The 23,152-nt window shown below is 37.0% G+C and overlaps 1 protein-coding gene across 2 annotated transcripts in view; it reads left to right on the top strand.

The window, feature by feature from the left end:
* Positions 1–2,167: 2,167 nt before the first annotated feature.
* Smp_176000.1 (myosin V, putative) overlaps positions 2,168–23,152 on the top strand; it is a gene marked incomplete at both ends in the record, with an annotated part of 44,309 nt that continues 23,324 nt past the window's right edge. Inside the window, 9 exons of one of the 2 annotated variants that reach the window (XM_018792882.1) lie at positions 2,168–2,317; positions 3,895–4,110; positions 5,983–6,276; positions 7,705–7,909; positions 8,572–8,814; positions 16,889–16,966; positions 19,847–20,188; positions 20,273–20,617; positions 22,496–22,638. In XM_018792882.1, coding sequence (XP_018644029.1) covers positions 2,168–2,317; positions 3,895–4,110; positions 5,983–6,276; positions 7,705–7,909; positions 8,572–8,814; positions 16,889–16,966; positions 19,847–20,188; positions 20,273–20,617; positions 22,496–22,638 — 2,016 coding nt within the window. Of the gene's footprint in view, positions 2,318–3,894; positions 4,111–5,982; positions 6,277–6,936; positions 6,979–7,704; positions 7,910–8,571; positions 8,815–16,888; positions 16,967–19,846; positions 20,189–20,272; positions 20,618–22,495; positions 22,639–23,152 lie in introns of those variants that run through there. The other variant, XM_018792883.1, reaches the window with a different exon arrangement.

The raw sequence follows: 23,152 nt of genomic DNA, 5'->3' as shown, positions 1-23,152 counted from the left end.
ACTATTACTTACCCGGTGATCCCAGTAGATGCGAGCAATATTTCTAAGATATCTGTGGTCAAATACTAGTTACCTACGAGTATCTTCTACTATTAACGACCACGTTTCGCTGCCTTAAAGTAGAACAGAATAAACTGCCGCACAGTATACTCGTTCTTTTATTGATAGACAGATATCTCGCCTTCACCATAGGTGACGTAAGTTGGCAAAAGCAAAACGAGCTTTTTGAATCCGTGCAGAGATCTCGTCAGACACCAACCCATTAGGGCTGATCAGACTTCGAAGATAAGTGGAGTTGTCGACGTGTTCGGCTACATCACTCCCTATCCTTAGTTCAGGTGTTGATGCAGGCCAGTCCTGGAGCAAGAACTTGCATTTAAATGGGGAGAAACGCATCTCAGACATCCTGGCACTGTTACTCAGTGCTACCAAAGGATTGCATTTCATCAGCGTCTTCACCAAACAGGTCAATAAGTGGACCTCATGGTAGGAGATCAATTCCTGAAAATTTAGTCGACAAGAACGTCATTTCTAGCAGTAGGTCTATGGTGAAGTTGAACAAACATGGAGATAGTGAACACCCTTGTTGGACACCAATTGAGGATGCAAAATCAGATGACAGTTCGCCATAAGCTCTCACTCGACTGGTAATGTTCGAGTAAAGAGCCTTCACAAGGTTTATTTACTTCTGAGGTACACCTTTCAATGACAGACACTGCCACAGAACCTCTCGGTCTACAGAGTCAAAGGCTGCTTTTAGTCAAGAAAAATTACCATTGTCGGACGTCGGTAAGCATGTCTGTGTTCTAGAACCTGACAAATGGTGAATATATGGTCAATGCAGTCGCGACCAGGTGTGAAGCCAGCCTAATTTTCTCGTGTTTGGAGTTCATGTGTCTTTGCTAGGTGTCCGATAATTATTGAGGCTAGTATTTTAGATGCCATATTAGTCAAACTAATCCATCTATGGTTATCACAGGATGATTTTGACCTCTCTTTATATATTGGGACAATCATTGATTGCGACCAGTTAGTTGGGATTACGTCCAACTCCCAGATTTTAGCTAAAATATTAGTCAACCTAATCGCTAAAACTGAACCACCATATTTAAAGACATCTGGAGCCAATCCATCTGGACCAGATGCTCTTCCTCGTTTCAGACAAGCTGTAGCTTTCTGAACTTCAGTTAAAGTCGGGAAGCGTCAGTAATAAGATGTAAAGATGGTTAACTTTCCAGACAGCTCATTGTTTGATTATCTGCATATCATCACAGATATAAGTTGTATTCCAAGCAGTGGTTTACAACATACACTATCTCCATGTATGCCCTTCATCGATGCTGTAAGTCGCAGTAAACATTTGTTTATCCGTTTTTATGATCGTATATAATCCTATACTGTTTTAGAATCTTTATCTGGAGGGTCTAGAGTTATTTCCTTGGTGGTTTCGTTATTGAGACTCTTCTCCACATACGTAATTTTATTCCTCATGATCTCTAACACGTCATTAAGTTTCGGCGTGTGGCAATTTTACTGCAAATATCCGGGTTGAGGTTGATGATGAAGCCAACATTTATTGCTGTCCATTCCCTGTCCTGTGATTCTCTTACAAATCCAGTGATCGTATTTGGTCACTCTAAAGTTGGGGCCAAATTAACCCTTCTAGTATGCGAAAAAACATTTCTGTTGATCGTGGTCACAATGCCTGCGGTTGAAGTCAGATAGCAGATATGTCTTATTTATTAGTCGATAGTTCCCACGATGTTGCTATTTTGTTCCATCCCTTTTGTTCAAATTATTGGGGTTCATCAATATTTGAAATGCTTCGTCTGTCAATCATCTCTTAATCACAAAACCTTTACGAAGGATTTCGTTTTTTAGTTCTAAATCCTAAAGAAAACAATCCACAATATTTGACTCCGATTGGGGAAATCTCTACTAATATTATTCATATGTAACGTCTCCTGTTCACTCAGCCCCAGTTTTTGTAAACATATTCATCCAAATCTCCTAGAATTTATGTTGAATTATTTATCCTAAAGCATATAAAGAAAGTGTAGTCTCAAGTAGAAAACATAATAGCCGCCAGTGTTAAGTAACCTTTTGAAGCAGCAGTACTTTACAGTCTTTTTATCAACTAACAATTATCTCGAGGGCTTGTTTTAGAATGGAATCTCGGAAAGTGCGAAGATCATGGTTCGGTACAAATAGAAATCCTTTGTGTATAGCGTCTCTGGATCGAGATCAACCCCTAACAGTTGCGCAGTCTTATCTTATTAAGGAGCAGTCGGAATCTGACCAGATCACTACGCAAGATGTAAGTTTCGGTAAATTAAGTTTTCCTAGTTTGAATTTACTACACAAGTAGTTTTAATGTTGTCATCGCCCAGTCTTTTACAGTCATTAGCTCATAATATTTTTTCAGTCACTTAACAGCGAATCTGAGAAAATCAACATGGTTTCAGAAATCGGTTGTGCATGCACTGCCCAAACTTTTCGGCAGATTCTTAAGCACACATACATACCAAATTCAAACTATGATTATATTCGTCAACTTAAAAACAGGATCGAACTCAGTCGACCGAAAGGCTTTATGGTATTTACTAACGGGCGTACGAAAAAAGTGCTTGAACCCCTCAAAGGCTCTTTACTCGAACATTAGTGGCTAATCTGGAGCATATAGCTTATTTTATTCTGTTTTATTATTAGCTTTATTCAATACTATATTCTTGGTACGATATAGAATTCTCAGCACAAAGTATTTCAGCGAGTTCCCATTTCGTATTTCTTAATCGATCCTGACGATAAATATTGAGTGATCGCCAGTTAGATATCAGCATTTCAGAGGTCGAGATCTGAATAATATTCATTCTTTTCAATGGATATTGCCAGCCATCACGCTGTCTCCGATTCTACATTTTTGTAACTTGTGCAGTGAAAGGTCGTAAACTTTTCACAAACGCACCTGAATAGGTTATGCAATTAATTGACATAATGATCTGTTAAAACAAACAAGGAAACAGATGACTTGTTGAAATATCTATATTGCAGGAAAAGGTATCCCTGGTATTCAAGCAGGTTGCATACTGTATATGAATTGGGATGTGGTAATTTTAGTTATTTCATGTTTATTGTCAGATTTAGCTTATTCAAATGAATTATGGCTATTCGCATAGCAGTGTTCAAATATCTGGAAGTGAGCATCGTACTCAATGCCTGATTTACAAACTCGGAAAATCGATTCAAAATGAATTCCATCTTTCAAAAGGATATTTGAAAAGTCTCTTGTCTACTCCATAAGCTTGCTCCATCTAAATTAAAAAAATTACTGTGAACAGTCATTATCACAGAAATCGTACGCTCATATTTTCGAAGGAATTCTCACATCTTTCAGTCACCAATCCACTACTATCTATTACATGAAATATGCAGTTTCGATGGTACATTTTCCGTAACTAATTAATTAAGTACGAGTTCATGTACTTCAAACCTTATGACCTTATAGTTGAGTATAAAGTCCTTTGCTTGAAGCTCATAATAAACAAGGATAACTACTCCATATATATATATATATATCGTGTCCGTAAACGCAGCTCGTGATTGCAGTGTTTTTATTGTTCGTTCTGATCAGTTACACAAAGTGTTCATGTCTCTAACGTATCACTTACTTATATGACTAACTTTTTTATATTTTCTTGAGATAGTATTATTTCACTCGTCTGTCTTTTTTTCTCTTTTTATCCTTAAATATCAGTGCTAGAAGATTGTTGTGTATGTTCACATTCGGTCCCTTGCCGTTGTTTGTATCCGTAACATCTCATATTATGTATCAGTGTCGGAGTATTTTGTAAAATTTGGTATTCTTCACTTAATTGCGTGTTTGTTATGTTTCAGGAAATTGCGAGTGGGACAAAATCACCTAGTAGCAATTCTGAAGTGACTTTACATGGAGATGAGAATGAAGTTCCTTTCACAGTAAACGTCTCTGACACTCTCTCTGTATCCTTATTCTCAAGAAGAGCTGTGGTAGATTTCGGCACGACCAACTTTACAGGAAAGTCACTGAGTCGTTTCTTGCTGTTAGTAAACCACTTAGATGAGGAGCAATCAGTGAGTGCTTATCTCGTCTATCAGTTTGGTTTTGTATGCTGCCTTTATTGCATCCTTTCTTCATGTCGAAAATTTTCCGTGTCTTTTGAACTTTTGCTCACTTATTTCTGTCAACGTAATTTTTCCCCTAAATGGATTGCCCACCAGATATATAATTTAGTTCTCATGTAAATCGACTATAGTTCAGACATAATCCCTACAACGGAAGTACGAATTCTTACAAGTAATTGGTTTAGGGGTATTATAGGTGTCTCTACATAAGCTAAAAATAACATTTTCCAATAAACGTTTGACTAAGTATTTTCACACGTTTTCATTTCCTAACTCATTAGGACTCAATTAGAATATTTAAAGTATATATACTAAACAACACATCTAACTCACCATGCAGATCCAATTAGCACATCTTGTGATCACCTAGTCAAAGTTTTTTCATCTAATCACCTCGCTCTTATCAAAAGACGTAGTCTCTAATCCAATACTGAAGATATGTAAGCATTACTGAATATCTCAGATGTTGAAAAATTGTGTCTATTTAGTTTTAATGGGACTACAGCAACTCCCCTACAACCAATTTCGATTATGGTTGATTTTTGCTAAACTCATTTATTAACTTATTTAACAAACAATGTTGTTCTGACAGCAACGATTCGCATATTTCTTTGTACTATTATGATCACTATCATATCTGTATAAACGTGTATGCTTCATCACATGACAGCCTGCTCACCTCTCTCTCCAGCTAAAATGTTGGTCGCTCAAATATCACTCGATAAGTCATTCTATTTTCCATGTATACATGTACTCAAATCCCATTATTAGCCTTTGCCTTTCCTATCTGCGCCTTGGTTCGATTTGACCATAAACTTGCCTCTGCATTCACTCACACGCACACATTCACCTCTTTGCTCCAAATCCGCTCGATGTACTTATAACTTTGTTGTTTGTGCTATACGCTAATAAGCTGTAGTCGCCGCTTTTTATTGCCTTCTGATTTCAAACACCTCTGTGATTTATACAATAACGGTTATCAAGGTGATTGATTAACAAAGCTAAGCCACTACAAATCCTTCGTATCTCCAACTATCTTCATTGTTTTGATTTCGCCTATGCCGTAAGCAATAAATCCACTTCTTCCGTTAATTCATTCGTCTCACGATCGATAGGCTACGAAAACTCCAACGTTCCTAAACTTCTAATCAGTTCTTCAAATAAGTTATTAAAGTACCTCTGTTTTCTGAACCTTGAACTCATATGGTTACACTTGTATGGTGCAATACCGTAACACATAAATAAAAAATTTTAATAACATAAATGACACTTTTGACTTAACTGTGAAACGAACTTACAATTAATCGAGTGTGGTTTACGAAATGAAGATCTAAAATCCATTACTGGATTAAACAGTAACTTACAATTGGGACTATATTAAAATACCATAAAACCATTGATTGATAAATGTGCAAATAAATTTACCACATTTCTCTCCCGTCGCTTATTGCCAACACTTACGTTATCGAATGCTAGAAATGTTTCCTCTTATAGTTATTCCTTTTACAATTCGATTATGTTATGGCGGAACTTGTTAACAATCCACATGTTTATCTACTCCACCTATTTAAGTAATAAAGTCGGTAGTTGGTAAGTACGATTGAGTTCAAATCTGTCAAACGTCCCAACTATCTGACTTATATCACAGTCCGATTTTTAAATCCTACCTCAATTTTCGGCCAACACGCCTTCCAGCTTCATTTTCGAAGTTTGAAAGTTATTATTGGTTATTGGTGTTAATCAAAAAGTTATTTTCATAACAATTCTATTTATTCTTCTTAAATGGTATGAAAACTAAAATCACTTTTCCATTTCGCAAAGGTAATGATTCAACGTAGTCCTCCCGAAAACGAATTCACCATTGACTGGATAACTTCGGAAACCGACAATTTTACATTTCGACCGTTCTATCCTGCAATATCTAAACGAATCATCCTTAAACCTCTCCATGGTAGATCTCTCATGAAGATAACCTGGATACCTATTCGCGATTCTGTCTCAAGTGGTGTTTACAGTTTTCATCATGTGATTCAGTTTCGTGTTAATGATGCTTACTTCATCCAAGCTGTCATTGTTGGTCGTTTGTTACCACCTGAAAGGCCTAGTCGTTCCAAGGTATGACTCAAGCAAACAATAATTAATCATGTTTGAAATAGTTATAAATGTGATTTATGTTTATCACAGTAAATAACACTAATTTATCTATGCTGGTGATTAAATATATGGTGAAAACTAGTCTAGATTTGTTACTGGCTTTATCTTATTTTGCAAGCAACGACTGAATAATCAACAGGACTTTTGAAGTGTAAAAAGATCATTACCCAACCCACACTTTATCACACAAATCTATATGATGTTGCTAATTTGTACCTTATTTTCGCTAATCGAAAAGTGATTTGACATCACAGAATGAGCCTATGTTGTCCGAAATTGAGTAGTAACACTAATTCCATATTATTGTCTTAGTGTTTATTTATTGTAGAAAATCCTGTATAATTTAAATATTCTTCCTAATGCATGTTCATTATCTATTAAACAGTATCTAAACCTTTGAAATTTCATTGTCATTTAGAATGAAGGAGTTTAGTTAACGTTGTGTTAATAGAAATCAAGTAATATATTGTCATACTTGTCATACTGATAGTAAAAATATACGAGAAGAATTTACTTTGTTTTAATCTTTTAGTTTTCTGGCACCTAGAAAAGACAATAACTAATCGATTTCCCAATTTACCCGCTTGGACTAAAGCTTCTCCCTCCAGTTCGTCTACATACTGTTCTAAAAATAAGATAAAAAATAAAACTGCTAACACACATGTAAGTCGCTCAATTTTTAATTGGACTTCGATTTCTAGCTTTATTATTTTGAACTGATTATGATATTTGTAGTGTGACAACGCTTTCAACGCCGATTGTTTATAAAATTGTGTACAGGCTCTTTTTTTCACGAAATTTATTGTCCGTTAGTAGAAAAAACCCTATATTTATAACCATTATCAGTCATATAAGTTTTCTGTTTATGTGAAAGCACTATTACACACTATTTCCAACCTTTTATCAGGTAATCAGATACGATCATTCTACATATTTGTATAAGGGCTGTGTAAGCAAGTAAATTAATTTATAATTCCTTTATTATAGAGATCTATATACAATTATCAAATATTTTATTGACTGATTGTTTAATCATATATTTTACTATAAACTGGTAAATCAACTCATTCTACGCTCATTACAATTCCTTTAACTCTTTGGAACTTATATGCGAAGATTATTAGTTGTGTTAGTCAAAGATTGACCTCATTTTGTAAGTTGTTAAATCCCAGTATGGGAGTTCTCAACAATCTAAACCTACGACTTCAGGAGGCATCGAACTTAGAACCCTCAGTTCCAGTACTCCCTCGTTTTCATTAGTCCTCCAACTGCAATCAATCTGTAACAAAAACAGTTCATCTAAACTATAATTTTAAGTACTCTTTAAGTATAAATGGAACGTCCTTTTGAATAAGACTGTATGTATGTATATTTCCCTTTTTGGCCTAGTCCATTTCTCCAATATCCGAAGTTCATCGTCACATATCTCCTTCATTTTCTACACAACCTACAACCGTCTTTGGTCAAAGCTGTGATTTCAATAATCTCACCACTTCTAGCTTCATATCTGAAAGACCTGAGAATTCAGATTTTTGTCGTCCACATGCAATTGAAAAGTCATTTATCGATGAATTAAGCGCAGATGACTTTTTACGTAAGTATCTATAATGATTGCTATTGTATTTTGTATATGCGTAAAGACAATTACCAAATATTTACTAAAATAATGTCACAAAGCGTTCAGGGATTTTCCAATATCCTTTTCAAAATTATCAGTGACGTATCATTTTTATTAACCAATCAGATAAAACTTTTGAACGAAAGATGTAAGTAATAAGAACAATATCAATATACCACTTGAAGCTGCTAATAGCACTTTATTTATTTGATAAATTAGTCAATAATGAAGTGGTTCAACTCATACCTTAACTTTATGAAAAGCCGAAATAGCTTACAATAAGTATCAAGGATGATCCATCGCCACGTCACAGACTAACTCCCACAAAATTTGCCCCTATTCGGTATGATTTGCACCAGTACACAAATTATCACTCTTTGTTTCTCATTTGTTACCATGTAACCATTAGTTGTTACTCATTTTTCAGGCTTTCCTTCGTATGCTAAACGATAACATATAGTGTGTATTCCTGATACAAGCATGTTTCTACCGACTATCCTTTAAATTCTTGTGTATCACAATGGTTCTGATATAATTTTGATGTTTATTAATCTGTAGTCGTAGTGTTGATGAAATTCTAGTATTTGGAGTATTATTATGCTTAGTTGCTGTTAATCTGTCATTACTATTTTGTAAAGTTAAAACAGCAGAAAGTCGACGTCGATCAAGTTCACAGCCGACATGTGCCACTCCCACTAGAAATCTGTCTATTTTTGGTAGATTCCATGAGATGAAGGAGCTGAGTTCGTCTAGACAGTCAATAGCTGGATCGAATAAGTTGTGCTCAGAGACGAATTTAACTACAGATGTGAATTTTTTGAATTGCACTGCTACGGCATTTGTTTCACCGAAGCTTGTACGTTCACCTGCTTTAAAAGGAGGTAATAATAATGTTTACATCAGTTTATTTTCATTCTCTTGTGTAAGTCATTAAGCAAGTACATGTTTATCTAATCGACCGTGAGCCATAATTCTTTGTATGCGCTAATAATACTATCCGGTTGCCTAAGCCATACTAAATTGACCGGTCTTCAAATATTGTGATTTGAGGTTGGAAAACCTTAAAATGACACCGTGTGGTTAGTAATACATTGATGTGATTTATATTGTTCTCTATGATATGTTTTCTGTTTTTAATCAGTGTCAAGCTAGATTCACATGCTATCTGGCTATTCAGGATTCTATAGCCTATCTGCATGATTAGTTTAACATTGACTTCTTCGAATTTCTATAACAACTCCATCCGTATTCACTAAACTGACTGAAGCACTTAATCTGTCTTCTAGTTCATAATTTCTTAAAAACACCTTTGTCTCATTGCAGAAGTAAATAAGAATTTCTTATAAGATCATAAACTAAACGATATCATTTCAGAGGGATAGGTGAAACTATCCCATTCCTGGTCAGAATAAAGCATCTGAAAATTAACTATAATTTAGCTCTGCATTAATGTCCTATATATGACTTTGCTTGAGCGTTAATAATACTACCCGTCTATTTAAGTTAACGTAAATGAGGTGCAGTTTAAATCCGTTGTACAGTAGCTGAAATTTGAGTACTTCAACCCTAAGCAATCGCCCGACTAAAAATATTGTACTGAACCTGAAGTATATGAATCAGAATTGGGAATGAAGTACTCGTAATTCAGAAGATAGTGTAAGTGTATCTACACCATTGTAATCTATTTCAATATTTTTCAGTCTCTAATCGCTGGTTTCTGTCATCTTGAAAACCTCATTTGAGAAGCCGCTATCTACCTGCACAAGTGAGATAGATAATTAGTGATTCCAAAGACTCGTGTTATGTTTTGATCTAAGCAATTTTCAACTTATTTCTATTTCAGCTCATATCGCATGTCATTAAAGCTGATAACTTGTCATGTGTAACCTACTATTCCGTTGTCTTAATAAATCTAAGTCCATAATCTTGTCGACTAAATGACTTATTTTCCTCATTTGAAATTTTATGCCCCAACATTCCTCATCTTTTTATTTTGAGAACAGGTAGTGAGCAGTGTTGTAGAGAATTCCTTGGTCGAATACTTATAGACTCCTCGTGTCGCCTCTCAGTCCTATTAGTTACAGCTCAGAGTCGTAGAATATTATAAAAAGAATATTGTACAATATAGTCACCTTTTTGTAGGTAGTTAGATACGTTGCTAAAGCTAGAAATTTAAATACTGAGACTAACTGTTAACATGACTTGAAAATTTTAACTTCTCTGAATATAGTTCTGAGATGGTTGATTATGTAGGATGTGTCTCGTAAATAAGGGTTCTTTTTGTGACATCATTAGAGTCTTGATTTAACATTACAACATGAATTTTATCCTCTTATCATCATAATGTTCTTGATACCTCTGCCTTACTAAATGTAATATTCGATAAATGATACGTTTACAGCTCCGTCTTAGTAGTATATGTGCTCGCTTTTAGGAGATCTCAGTCTGGATTTTTGTAGTTCTAGTATTGACTGGTTGTAATAACAGGGTATTAGAATGGGCGATAGTAGTGAGAGAAACACAGGAAACTATTTTGTTGTCACTTTATTTATTTATTTAATCACATATATATTGGTACAAAGGGCACCGGATACATATGCGCCACACAAAATAATGAGAATGGGAGGAGAAGGAAGAAGATGCGTATATATAAAAGAAGGAAAAAAAGAAAAGGGGAAGAGTAATGATGGGGGGAACTGAAATGTACAACCAGAAGAGCTCTCTCAGTTATGAAAGTTATAGACACTCTTTATGAAGAAAGTAGAAGGTTACAGCAGGATCGCCACTGGTTTCTATTCTGAGCCATATCTGATAACGTCTCTAGCCACTGTGTTGCACCATCTCTCGGACCCCAGCCAAGGAGTCGTGAAGGACCAACAGAAGCTAGCCCTTTGCAGCTTTCTTTCATACCACGACACCATGTCATACACTGACCTCCTCTCCGCTTTTTCCAATCAGTCCCAGAGTCGGCAAATAATGCACGACGTGGAAGTCTCTGGGACGACATTCGTAAAACATGTCCAAGCCACCGAAGTCGGTGTTTCAAGATGGTGACACCAATTGAATTATCGTCTCTGCACCCGAGCACACGATGCCGAACCTCTGCATTACTAACATGGTGTTGCCACTGAATGTCAGCAATCCTTCGGAGACGACGATGATCGAACACGGAGAGACGTCTAACATCCTCAACTCGGAGAGGCCAGGTTTCACAAGCATAGAGCAAAACTGCTCTCACCGACGCGTTGTAGATCCGACCTTTTACAGCCAGACTAACATCACGAAGGCGCCAAAGATGGCCCAGATTGGCATAAGCCGCTCTGGCTTTCCTTATACGTGCATCAATCTCATCACTCACGCCACCACCAGCACTTATATAGCTACCTAGATACACGAACTTCTCAACTACTTCAATCTGCTCACCATCTAGGGTGAGTACAGTATGAGAATCCTGCCAGTCTTGTAGGAGTACCTTGGACTTGGAGGGTGCAAAGCACATGCCGTACCTGCGGACACTGATTGCCAACTGATTAAGTGCGGATTGCATGCCTTGGGCATTATCGCACAGTAAGACAATATCATCCGCATATTCAAGGTCGAGAATTCGTTCTCCAGGCAGCAGATCCACACCGCCATTACTTACACCCATCAGAGCTGTTTCCAGGATGTCGTCGATAGCAAAGTTGAAGAGGAATGGTGAGATTGGGCAACCCTGCCTAACCCCACTGCTCGAATGGAACAATGGGGAAAAAGGTGGTTGTATGCCATCACCATGCCTGAGGTGTTCGTATACAGGGCCTTTAAGATGTTAATGAACTTCTCAGGCACACCCTTCTTCAATAGACAATCCCAGAGAACAGTCCTGTCCAACGAATCGAAGGCCGCCCTGATATCGAGAAACACTACGATTGTTGGCCTGCGATAAGTATGACGGTGTTCTAACATTTGGCGGAGGGTGAAGATATGATCAATGCGTCCTCGACCAGAACGAAAACCAGCCTGCTCCTCGCGAGTCAATCGTTCTCGGGTTTTAAACAACCTACGAAGAATGACAGAAGCCAATAGTTTGGACGCAATCGGAAGTAGACTTATCCCCCGATAGTTGTTACAGGAACAACGTGAACCCTTTTTAAAGATAGGGACGACTATTGACTCATTCCATGATGTGGAACACTTTCTTACTCCCAAACCTTTGCAAACAACATAGTCAATCCCTTAGTCAGAAGGTCACCACCATCTTTAAAAAGAGCCGGAGGTAAGTCATCTGGGCCCGGTGATTTGTAACGTTTCAAGAGTTGGAGTTCCTTGCGGGAGCAGCAGGCCAGTTGAACTGCCCTTCGAAGAATTCCGCCCATCGTCCAAGACGTCGAGAGATGTTAGTGATTGGCATCCCATCATCCTCGTAGATTGTTTCACTCACACCAGACTTCTTGCTGCCAGTGGCTCGGATGAGTTGGAAGAGCTTCCGGCAGTTACCAGATGCAGCTGCTACTTCCATCTCATTAGCACGCTCCGATCACCAGGCTTCTCGGTCCCTACGCAAGCTTTGCCTAATTTCATTACGTAACAGCCTTCGTTTGTGGTCAAACTCACGGTCACCCGGAGTAGACCGACGGGCTTCGATCAGTTGTAAGGAGCCAGAAGAAACCCATTGCTTGTAAGCGGGACGTTTCGCGAAGCCGCAAGCGGCTTTACTCTCCATTTTCATGGCGTCGTGAAGATGCAACCAATGCTCATCTATACTTTTCGGTGGGATGGTAGCTAGCCTAGAGGCTAGCTCCGCTCGATACTTACTTGCAACAGAAGTTGCAGCCAGTTTACTAACATCGATCCGTTGATGGCGGTCAATCCTTCGGCCACTGAAAAGTAAGGTGAGATTGGCGCAGACCAGGGCATGATCAGACTCCAGATAGGTACTCCAAAAGGAGCGGCAGTCTTGTACACAACCACGCCAGCGGTAGCTGATCGCGATGTGATCAATCTGAGTCCAGGCTTGGGATGCAGAGGGAGGACGCCAGGTGGCACACCGGCGATGACTGTGCCGGAAGTTAGTGCTGGCCAGAAACAGGTTGTGGTCTGTGCACAGTTGCAGCAAACGGTCCCCGTTATCTGTCCTGCGATCAACAAGTCCCCATCGGCCACCTAAACGACTCTCTTCTGTGCCTAGATGCTCGACCTGTGCATTCAAGTCTCCGGCTAATACTACAATATCTGTCGAACGCGCTTTCTGGAGAAGAACTGTTAACTGATGGTAAAACTCATCCTTGATTGCATCCGGGCTGCAATCTGTCGGGGCATAGGCGGAGATGACGAAAAGACACCGTTTTTCACGCCGATTTCTTCTCACTTTGATGGAACTTTCTAATCTAACAGCACATAACCGACTGTTAATTGGGATCCAATCGATTAGTGCTGCCTCAGCTCTAGCGCTTAGTGCGACACCAACGCCAGCAAGACCAGACGAAGATGCCACAGGGTCTCCGGATAAGCGCACGTGAAACAAGCTTTTCGAAGCGACAGATGGAGAGCGGATTTGTAGTACTTTACTAGAGTCTTGAATACGGGTCTCGGATAGACAACAAACGTCAACATTAAGACCTTCCAAAGACACAGCCAGCCCTATCTGTTGTCTGATCTGCATTAGTGTGCGAACGTTGAAGGAAGCCAGCTTGAACGGCGTACGTGGTTTCAGAAAGACTGCTTCAGTATTCATAATCGGTGGAAGCATTCACTTTCAACCAGACAGTGACTGGAGATCGTTTAGATAGGACAAATTTTCCACCAAGAGCGAGCTGCTGTATAAGTTGAAAAGTAAGGTTACACAAATTGGGGATAAAAGGGGGTGAATTAGCGATATGGTAAATAATAATAATAACAATAATAATAATAATAATGCAAATTAATTTGTTTCTAGTATGAACGAGAATATAATTGTCAGTTGAATGTTCCATTTCATTTATTTGCGAGAGGGCTGTGATACTGCCCGGGTGCCCAAACCGAAGCAGGTGGTTTTCTCAGGGGGCCACACCCCGAGCCTTTGACCTAGAGGTCTAACCCACAAGGCAGTGGAGCATCGTGGGAGATGCAGTCCCATGGTAGCCGGTGACCAATAACTAGTTCATTCGCCATTTGTTCCTTCAGGATACTGGAGCCTATGTGCACCATTGGTTTGGAATCAGGGTTTTCCAACTCCCCTCGGTGGATCCTTCATAACCACCAACCCGGTTATAGCGCCGAACATTCGCTTTTCGTCCTCTCACTTTCGTAAACAACACCCCCGCCACGAGAAGGCAGTGAGTAGGACTTCCCTGGCAGGGGCTATATACGCGTGGTCATGTGAGAGCATTTCGAGAGGGAGAGCGGACTCTCCCCACTCTCGGCCGTACCAGGGCATTTGGGGGGGTTGTCACTGGTTTCAAGTTTCTTGTTAATTGGTACTGATGGTGATAAGTCTGCTAAATGAACGCTCTATGCAATTTCCTAGCCCATCGCCAATAACCCCAGGCTAAATCTACACGGCAACTTAAACACAAGGAAAAAGATACAAATTACGGTAAGAACACTTTAATGCAAGGTTAGTTTGTGTACAGAAAAACGAGGTTATTTCTAGAGTTATACGCGCTCTTGGGCTTCTGGAACCCTATTAAACTTAGTAATGGCATGGGTAAATATCCAATCGAAACAGCGTCATCTGATTCTTCATTTTCCAGATGTTTCTGCGAATATTTTATTCAATCCTGATAGGATAAAACGTTTCCTGCCATTTCTGGGTCTCTTCATTCTTTGACGACAGATATTTTTAGGACTTCAACATAGAGGAGCAATATTTCAACCGAAAACTAGATCAGAAATGCTGTTATGTCTCGATAGGAAGTGGAACCACTGGGTTCAGTAGTGTAGGTATTATGTTGCTGAGAATTCGTCATCACTTTATTTTCTTCCAATAGTCCAGTTTATTCCAGAAGAACTGAAACCACCTTCGACAACTTCCGCACCGAAGTTTGAAACAGGAGGCTATATAGCTTGGGGCATTGGTTTTAATGTCAACCAATTCTCACATACCATTTACGAAATTCTTTTGCGGATTCTGACCCAGTGATCGATTTATGTCTCGAAATCGAAAGACTGGTCTTGTCTGGAAAGCAGTACTAGGAAGGAAAACAACAAAAATAACTCATTAGGTATATTAACGTCTGTTACGCTGCCAAGATGCAGTGAAGTAGAAAGCACGTCCGTTAAGCGAAATGAATGAAAAGCCGTGATATGTTCTGGGGCTCATGGGATACTACAATGTTGTGTTAAACTTTTACCAGCGATTACCGAAAAAATTGAGCGCTATTCTTCTGTAGAAGTCAAGATGTTCAGACAAGGTGTCAGTTGTTAGCATATATAACAGGGATTACACATAACGGAGGAACAATTACTACCTGAAGTGCATATGAAAAAATGTGTCGAGGAAATGTTACGAATGTTTAGGATTAGCAGTCTATTAAGATGACTTACGCCTGTTATCCCTCATGTAACATAGACCGCCTACTAAGACTCGCCAACCAACTCTGTCTTGGGCTTTCCTTCCCAGTTATTTCCAAGTGCTATTCATTCCTTTGATGTCTGCCTCCAATTCTCGGCTCAATGTCTGCCTCTTTTCCTTTTGCCTTCATAATTCCAAGTTACGGTTTGTTTCGTGATGCAGTTGGAAGACAAATCAAATTTGAGTGAACATAAACTACTGAATATCAATAAGTAGCACATGGTGTTTTATAAAAAGTACCGAGTAAGGAAGAAGGCAAAACTGATTTAATACTACTAAGGAGACTGTCTTCCACTTTATTCATAGAAGGATAATCCTAGGCATATATTAAACAGTCTCCATCGTGCACTGATATAACATATGGTTTTGAATGGTCATTTCTGAATCAGACATTAAAGAAAGACATCATGATTCCATGACTAGCATAAAAGATAGTTTGACGTATAAGGTTATAATTCCGAAGTGAACTATGATGAATAAGTCAGTAAATTAATTATAACTTGTTAAATAAAAACCAAATGAGTTCCTTATGGATTCTACACGCCCCATCTATTCAGTGATATGAAGCTTCTGTTTCCAGTCAGATGCTCCCCAACTATCATTGCTGTAATTGCACCGAGTAAAATAATCAGCTTTATGACCTAATTACATATTTTATAAGCTTATGATTTGTTCGCGTTCCGTTATTAAGAACAGTAGAAACGTTTACGATAAGTTATTTTTTAAAAAATTAAAATCGTAATTTAAAAAGACAATCTGGACATCTTAATCTTGTCACGTTTGTATCTTCTACATCTGTAAATCATTTTTACCTCCACATTATGAATCAAGCGGTTTATCACAGGAGATCACTCTGTTTATACACTCCTTATAATACAATCAAAATTGTATTCCTAATACAAGCATGTTTCTACCAACTATCCTTTAAATTCTTGTATATCACAATTGATAAGTCTTTTTGATTTTCTCTATATTCGGATCCCAAGCTAGACTCGTAACCCCCAAGCTAGAACTGCACAGCGACTTGAACGCGAGAGAAAAGGCGCAAAATATGCGAGAAGCACTTTACTCCAAAGGTTCATTTATGTACAGAAAATATAAGGTTTTCATAGTATTTTAGAAGTCCTTGGGTTCTGGAATGCTACTAAACACAGTAGCAGTGTAGTAATCAATCAGAAACTCTGCATGTGACTTTTCACTTTCGTGGTGTTTCTAGTGAAACTTCTAGTCAAACGCTGATTGGATAAAATGTTTCCTGAGCTTTCCATGTCTACTGCAAGAAATTTTCAGGATCGCCCCAACAACAATGGTTCCGATATAATTTTGATGTTTATTAATCTGTAGTCGTAGTGTTGATGAAATTCTAGTATTTGGAGTATTATTATGCTTAATTGCTGTTAATCTGTCATTACTATTTTGTAAAGTTAAAACAGCAGAAAGTCGACGTCGATCAAGTTCACAGCCGACATGTGCCACTCCCACTAGAAATCTGTCTATTTTTGGTAGATTCCACGAGATGAAGGAGCTGAGTTCGTCTAGACAGTCAATAGCTGGATCGAATAAGTTGTGCTCAGAGACGAATTTAACTACAGATGTGAATTTTTTGAATTGCACTGCTACGGCATTTGTTTCACCGAAGCTTGTACGTTCACCTGCTTTAAAAGGAGGTAATAATAATGTTTACATCGGTTTATTTTTGTGCTATTTGTTGGTAATGAAAGGATTCACCAATTGCTATTTATTACACTAATAATTTTTGCTTATCAAGTTTTTATTCTTTCTTGCACAAGCAGTTTCACCTACTTGTTGCTCTCATATTAAGTTTGAAAATATTCAGACCTCTCAATCATTCGTATTCTTATAGTTCAGATAAATCGTCCTGGAAGTCGTTTTCGATGTACCCATCAGACAAACAAGAGAATTATGTTGATGGAACATTGGATTAGTTTATTCTTAAGTGTATAAACAAATGAAAGCATTAGTAGCGTGAAGTGCTAATTACTGTGATGAGTTAAAATTCATCTTATATTCCTGATAAGATTGTCCTTCAATAATTTCGTGAATCAGTAATGCAGTTTCTCAGCTCATTAAACAGGTACAGGATCATATTCTTGACCTTGGTGTTCTTTTTATCTGAGGGCTAATAATAATATATCTTAAGATTATCTAATTTGGATTCACACCTGTAACTGAGTGATTGGTTGTGAAGTGTTCTAACCACCATATCAGTCAAGCAGCTTTCAACTTTTATGGGCTGGTGTTGTAGAGTAGCTTCCTTAAGTTGACGAACGTCGGCTACTGGAGAAGTAGAACTATTTTTGTTATGCATTGTTTACCATTTTCTTTGAGAAAAATAAAAAGAGCCAATCATTTATCCGCTTCGTGGTTTTCAATTTGACAAACTTACTCAATGTAGCAAAACCATTGTTAAAAGTGTAGTCTAAGAAAGTTCATTAAACATAAGTTGGGTCATTTATGATAACTTATTACAACCACAACATCCAAGATACTTTTCGTGTTTGTAAGAAAACTTTTATGGATCATTTTTGTTCATTAATGTTAGATAAAGTGAGAATAGTAATAGTTTCCCTATCGTTTTAACAAATTATGAGGTTATTACTATGTCTCTAAACTTAACATCATAGCATAAGCATTGTCCTATTCTTCCTAGATCACCTTTCTCTTTACCTACCTTCGTCGCATTTCGTTTCTTTTTCCCCTACTTTTGAAATTAAAAAATGTCACTCCTTCCTCTCACAGATTTTCTCATATTGTGTAGAAAGACGTACATTAGTGTCATATTCCAACTTACTTTTATCTGCGTCTCTGACTAAAACTTCCAACAACCATGATGCTTGTGACTGAAGGCAATATCGAGGCAATCCTCATAAGATTCACATATGCCAAAAAAGACTGATCAGTTACAATCCTAAACATAATGGGAATGTTCAAATAACTAATAAAAATGAATTAAACTTCACCCCATTGCACAAGTCAGTAGCGAGGTGGATAATGGGATAGTGTTTGAAGCGAACAGAACTTGGTAAACATCAACTCTGGGACCCAGGTACATCCATCTAATGAATCCCAAACAGGGCACTACTAGCCACCATCCATCTCTGTTTATAATGCTTGTGACTTAAGGCAATATCGCGCCAATCCGCTTGGGATCCACATGTACCGGAAGATCAATTAGAGTAATAAACATCACTGTAATGATTCAAACAACCACTACAAATAAATCATAATCTTTTTTATGAATATATAACTACGATATTAAAAGATGTAATTTAAAAATAACGAAGTAACAAGGGATAATCTTATTCTGATCCCTACTAATATACCATTAATTTTAAAACTTCATTTTCGTGTTAATAACAATAACACTCTTAAAACTTTTTTAAATATTTCTTTTAAGAACGTTCGATCCTTTCAAAACACCTAATTATATACATTTCATGGGTGTTGATGCAAGGGTTTCAAAGACACCTACTCATAAGAAAAGAAAAGCGTATATCCAAAATATATGTATATGAAAACCATGTCTATGCATTAGCTTGATAAACATTTGCTTCATATTTGTCCATCATGTGCATGATTTAAATAGCTGCAACTCTCTGTGGTTTTTTCTTGACCTACCTACATTCGAATTTTTGCATTTCTAGCACGTAGATATTCTTTTTCGAATATATTCATCTCACTTATTGTTACGTCTCAATATTCGGGGTCTAGTACTGGCCTGCAATACTTGCGGAGTTATGAACAATTGGGCTACTCCAATACGACCTATTTTATTGCATAGATTGATAACGAAAACTAGTACTCAACATCTCAACACTTGTCCATCAACTCAGGGAGAAGATGAATTTTAGAAAAACTTAATATTCGAATACAAGTAAAGTAAAACGAAATGGTACAACTCTGTATGTACGGTAACTAAAACATAATAATCAAGCATACAGAATTTTAACGAGCTGAAAGTAGTTGCAACTAATAAGGAAAAAACAAAATTCTGGTGGAAAATTGAATTAGAAAAAAACAGTTGTGGTTATCGTTTCTAGTAAGATTTTAGCATTGTTAACAAAATTCGAGTAATTTTGTAACCAACTTAGCACTTATCATCTAGGTCGTTTCTTACAATTGTATTTGAATAACTTACATAATTCTCATTTTACTGTTGTCACCTTCCTTCTCCATTACTTGTTGAAAAGTGTTAACCATTTGTGTTTATGGTTATTTCAGGTTTAAATGGTCATTAAGTTTTGTTAATTATCATTAATATTGCCCATGTATTTGTATTATTTAAACAGACAAAACATTAGATGTTTTTTTTAATAAATGCAGATACTGTATATTATTTTTATATTTGCTTTGTTTTTCAGTTGCCTGTGGACCTGTATCCACCTATAAAAAGAAACAGGATGGAAATCTATTTTACACCAACGTGACCTCTGTTTTATCTGAAATGAGTGTTTATGGTTTGACTCAGTGGCTGAATGGCGTATTTGCTCCATGTATCGCAGCAAATAGTTACAATGGACATCCAACGAGCTCTTCCAAGGATATTTGTGTAGTTGGATCAAGTGTCTATCATTCAACAGTGGAGAAGGCAGTTGAATTACTGACTTCAACCACTATCATGACTCCTGGAGAACGGATCGAACGTGAAGTAGACAATGGAAAGCTAACACCTGTCCAACTACTATCATTTCGTGTTGATAAAGGTATGTACTAGCTTTTCAAATAGTGTATATTTATTGTTACACTTTTGGGCATATAATGAGTATTCATCATTTTTTCAATTCAAGGTTTGCAGCGTCGAATTCAAGACTATTTGTTGACAAATTATGCTCCTATCTGGCTTCATCTTACTTTGGATGCATTGATAAGTTCATCTTCAACTCACTCTTATTCATCAGTCACGTCACACAATGTTTGCTCTACAATTATACAAGAGATTAATGACCAACCCTGCCCTGAGGATAACAAAAATCTGTATACAAGTTGTTTATCTAAAAAGATACACAGTTACCTTTTTGATTCTTTCGGTCTGAATAAACCAGTTTTACCAACCAAACCAGCTGCTGATAATAAAAAACTAAAACAGTCATCTCATCATACAACTAGAAACGATACAAATTCAACAAAGCCAAGTAAGCTTATTTACATAGCTTTAAGAAGATAAGATATTTTTATATTTTCCCTTTACATTTGTTTGTTGTAAGTATCTCAGTCTCATACTGTTAAGTCAAAGTGATAAACACTGTGACACCTTTTCAGATTTCGTGTTTTCCAAGATAATGTACCTGCTAAGAAATTCGGTGTCACTGAGGGCGAAGTCGTACTACCGACTGTGCAGGGTTGTGACGTCAGTAAGGTGTTTCTCTCAGACAATAAACATCTACATTGATGCTGCTTCCCACAGTAAATGGACGAGATTAAAAAATATCGGCTCTAAAAATGACCCTTCGACTTGCTCCCTAGATATGGTCGCCGGTGGTTAACCTCAATAAGAACAGACCTGACACATCAGAAACTTACCGCAAGAAGATCTTGTGTGATCAGCCTCAAGCATTTGTCCTTTTTGCATTATCTATAACATCAGTCCATGAAGTCATTGACTTTTAATCTGAACCACATTACAAAATTTGTGATTCGGGTCCTCACAATGACCGCAACCAATGGTTAAAGACGTTGAGTGAAATTTCCTAAAGTCTGTCATAATAGTGCAGATCCATTTTCTCTCAATCTTAGATTTTTGTATCCCTTCATACGTACCTTTACATTCCTTATCGGATAATAACCTCAGTATTTATTTCTTAATTATTATTACTGGCACAATTATTTTGACTCATTTGTCATTCACCGCGTTAACCCCGTTCTATTGTGTTAATGTAGTGTGACAACTTGAGCTAACGGACATTTATGCCATATATATATATATATATATATATATATATATATATATATATATATATATATGCGCATATATATCTGGTGCCCCCTTGTACCAATATTTATCTGTCTAAATAAATAAATAAAACATTTATTCTAGGTTCAATGTTAATTATGAATATTGTCACAGAAAATAAGTATATCTTTTTGGGAGCAATAGAAATTCATTCATATACATTTATTGATACCTTGAGAATTTAAGCACGTAACTTGTGTACTTTGTGCTCAATATTATACACATTAAATAATTAACACAAGTAAATATTGTACAATTTTCGTTTGATTACGATTTTGTGATAAAATATTCTGTGATACTCTAGGGTGTTGAAATTAATAAACTTAATCTTCGAAATCTTCATTACGAAACGTCAAAAACTAATGTTCTGAATCATTGAACTGTTAAACAATCTCAAGCTAGTACTTTAGAGTTCATATTCTACGATACTATATTTTGTATTTGATTGAAATCATAAACCTATATGAGTTAGACCACCACTGAAAACCTGAATACACTGTATGGCCGTTTCGTCATAGTATGTGACCCCTAAACAGTGTACATCCACAATCCCGCATGTAGTAATCGATACGATGACTTTAGGTCTCGCGCACGAACGCTTAGGGTGGAGACCACTGAACTGACATTCAACGGTGTTAATATCTAACTTCATCCGATCCACGATATTACTCAGTAGTGACTAGCTTTGAGAGGTTATTCTCGGAGTTCTGACGAGAAACCGTAACTACTGAAGTTAATCCGTGTCGGGTGTGAAGCAGTTACCCACCAAGACAGTGGAAGATGGTCGCGCAATATCGTGCTTTGGTTGAAATTACACATTAACACCTTTGGATGCCAGGTCCGGAGATTCGGCGTTTGCACCAGACCGGTGCTCCTAGGTTCGAGTCCCTCATGCAGGATCTTGGATGCGCACTGCCGAGAGGTCCAATACTAGGACGAAACGTCCGTCCAGTGCATCCAGGTTTTCAGTGGTTCATATATATCCTTCTAAGAAAATCTAATAACCAATAAAATTTGTTAGCTTTACTGAATATATTCTATTTTTGTATAATCTTTACAGATATATTACCAAACCGTGATATTCTCTATAATCGTCATGTAATCAAACGATTTATCATATTTATTTGGATTATAGACTGTTTTAAAAGATACATGTTAATCAAATATGATCCATGCTTATTTCGCATTAAATCTCTCATTAAAGTAAGTTATATTTAACTGATCATACAATTAAAAGATCATATTAAGAGAAAGAAATATAATAAACAATATAATCTATAATAAATTAATTAATTTAATGATCAATAAATTTTTATCATAAATAATTATTATCAGAAGGGGTTTTGTGGATACTATAATAATTTTGATAGTTGAGATCATGAATCAATTTCCATGATGGTCTAGTTTCAATTGATTCATGATCTCAACTATAAATAATTACTGTTTTTGTATATGATAGTCTTATTTGAACTCCATACATTTATCAATGAACTTACGTAAAAATAAAATTTTCAGATGATTCCCTTTAAACTAAACACTTTGCGGATTATTATCTACACAAAGAAACGGTTTGAAAAATCGATGATTGATTCTGATAAAAGACTCTGTTCTTTATATTTTTATTTTCTTGTTAGTGGATTTTTTAAGTCAAGTTAATATTAGTGGTTGTTGTTGTTGTTGTTCAAACAGGCCAATTTAATGTTACGATTATCCCAGA

Source organism: Schistosoma mansoni (assembly GCF_000237925.1).
Source record: "Schistosoma mansoni, WGS project CABG00000000 data, chromosome 1 unplaced supercontig 0153, strain Puerto Rico, whole genome shotgun sequence".
Classification (NCBI taxonomy): Eukaryota; Metazoa; Platyhelminthes; class Trematoda; order Strigeidida; family Schistosomatidae; genus Schistosoma; species Schistosoma mansoni.
Note: the sequence above shows the minus strand (reverse complement) of the source record. Positions and strands in the feature narration are given on the sequence as shown.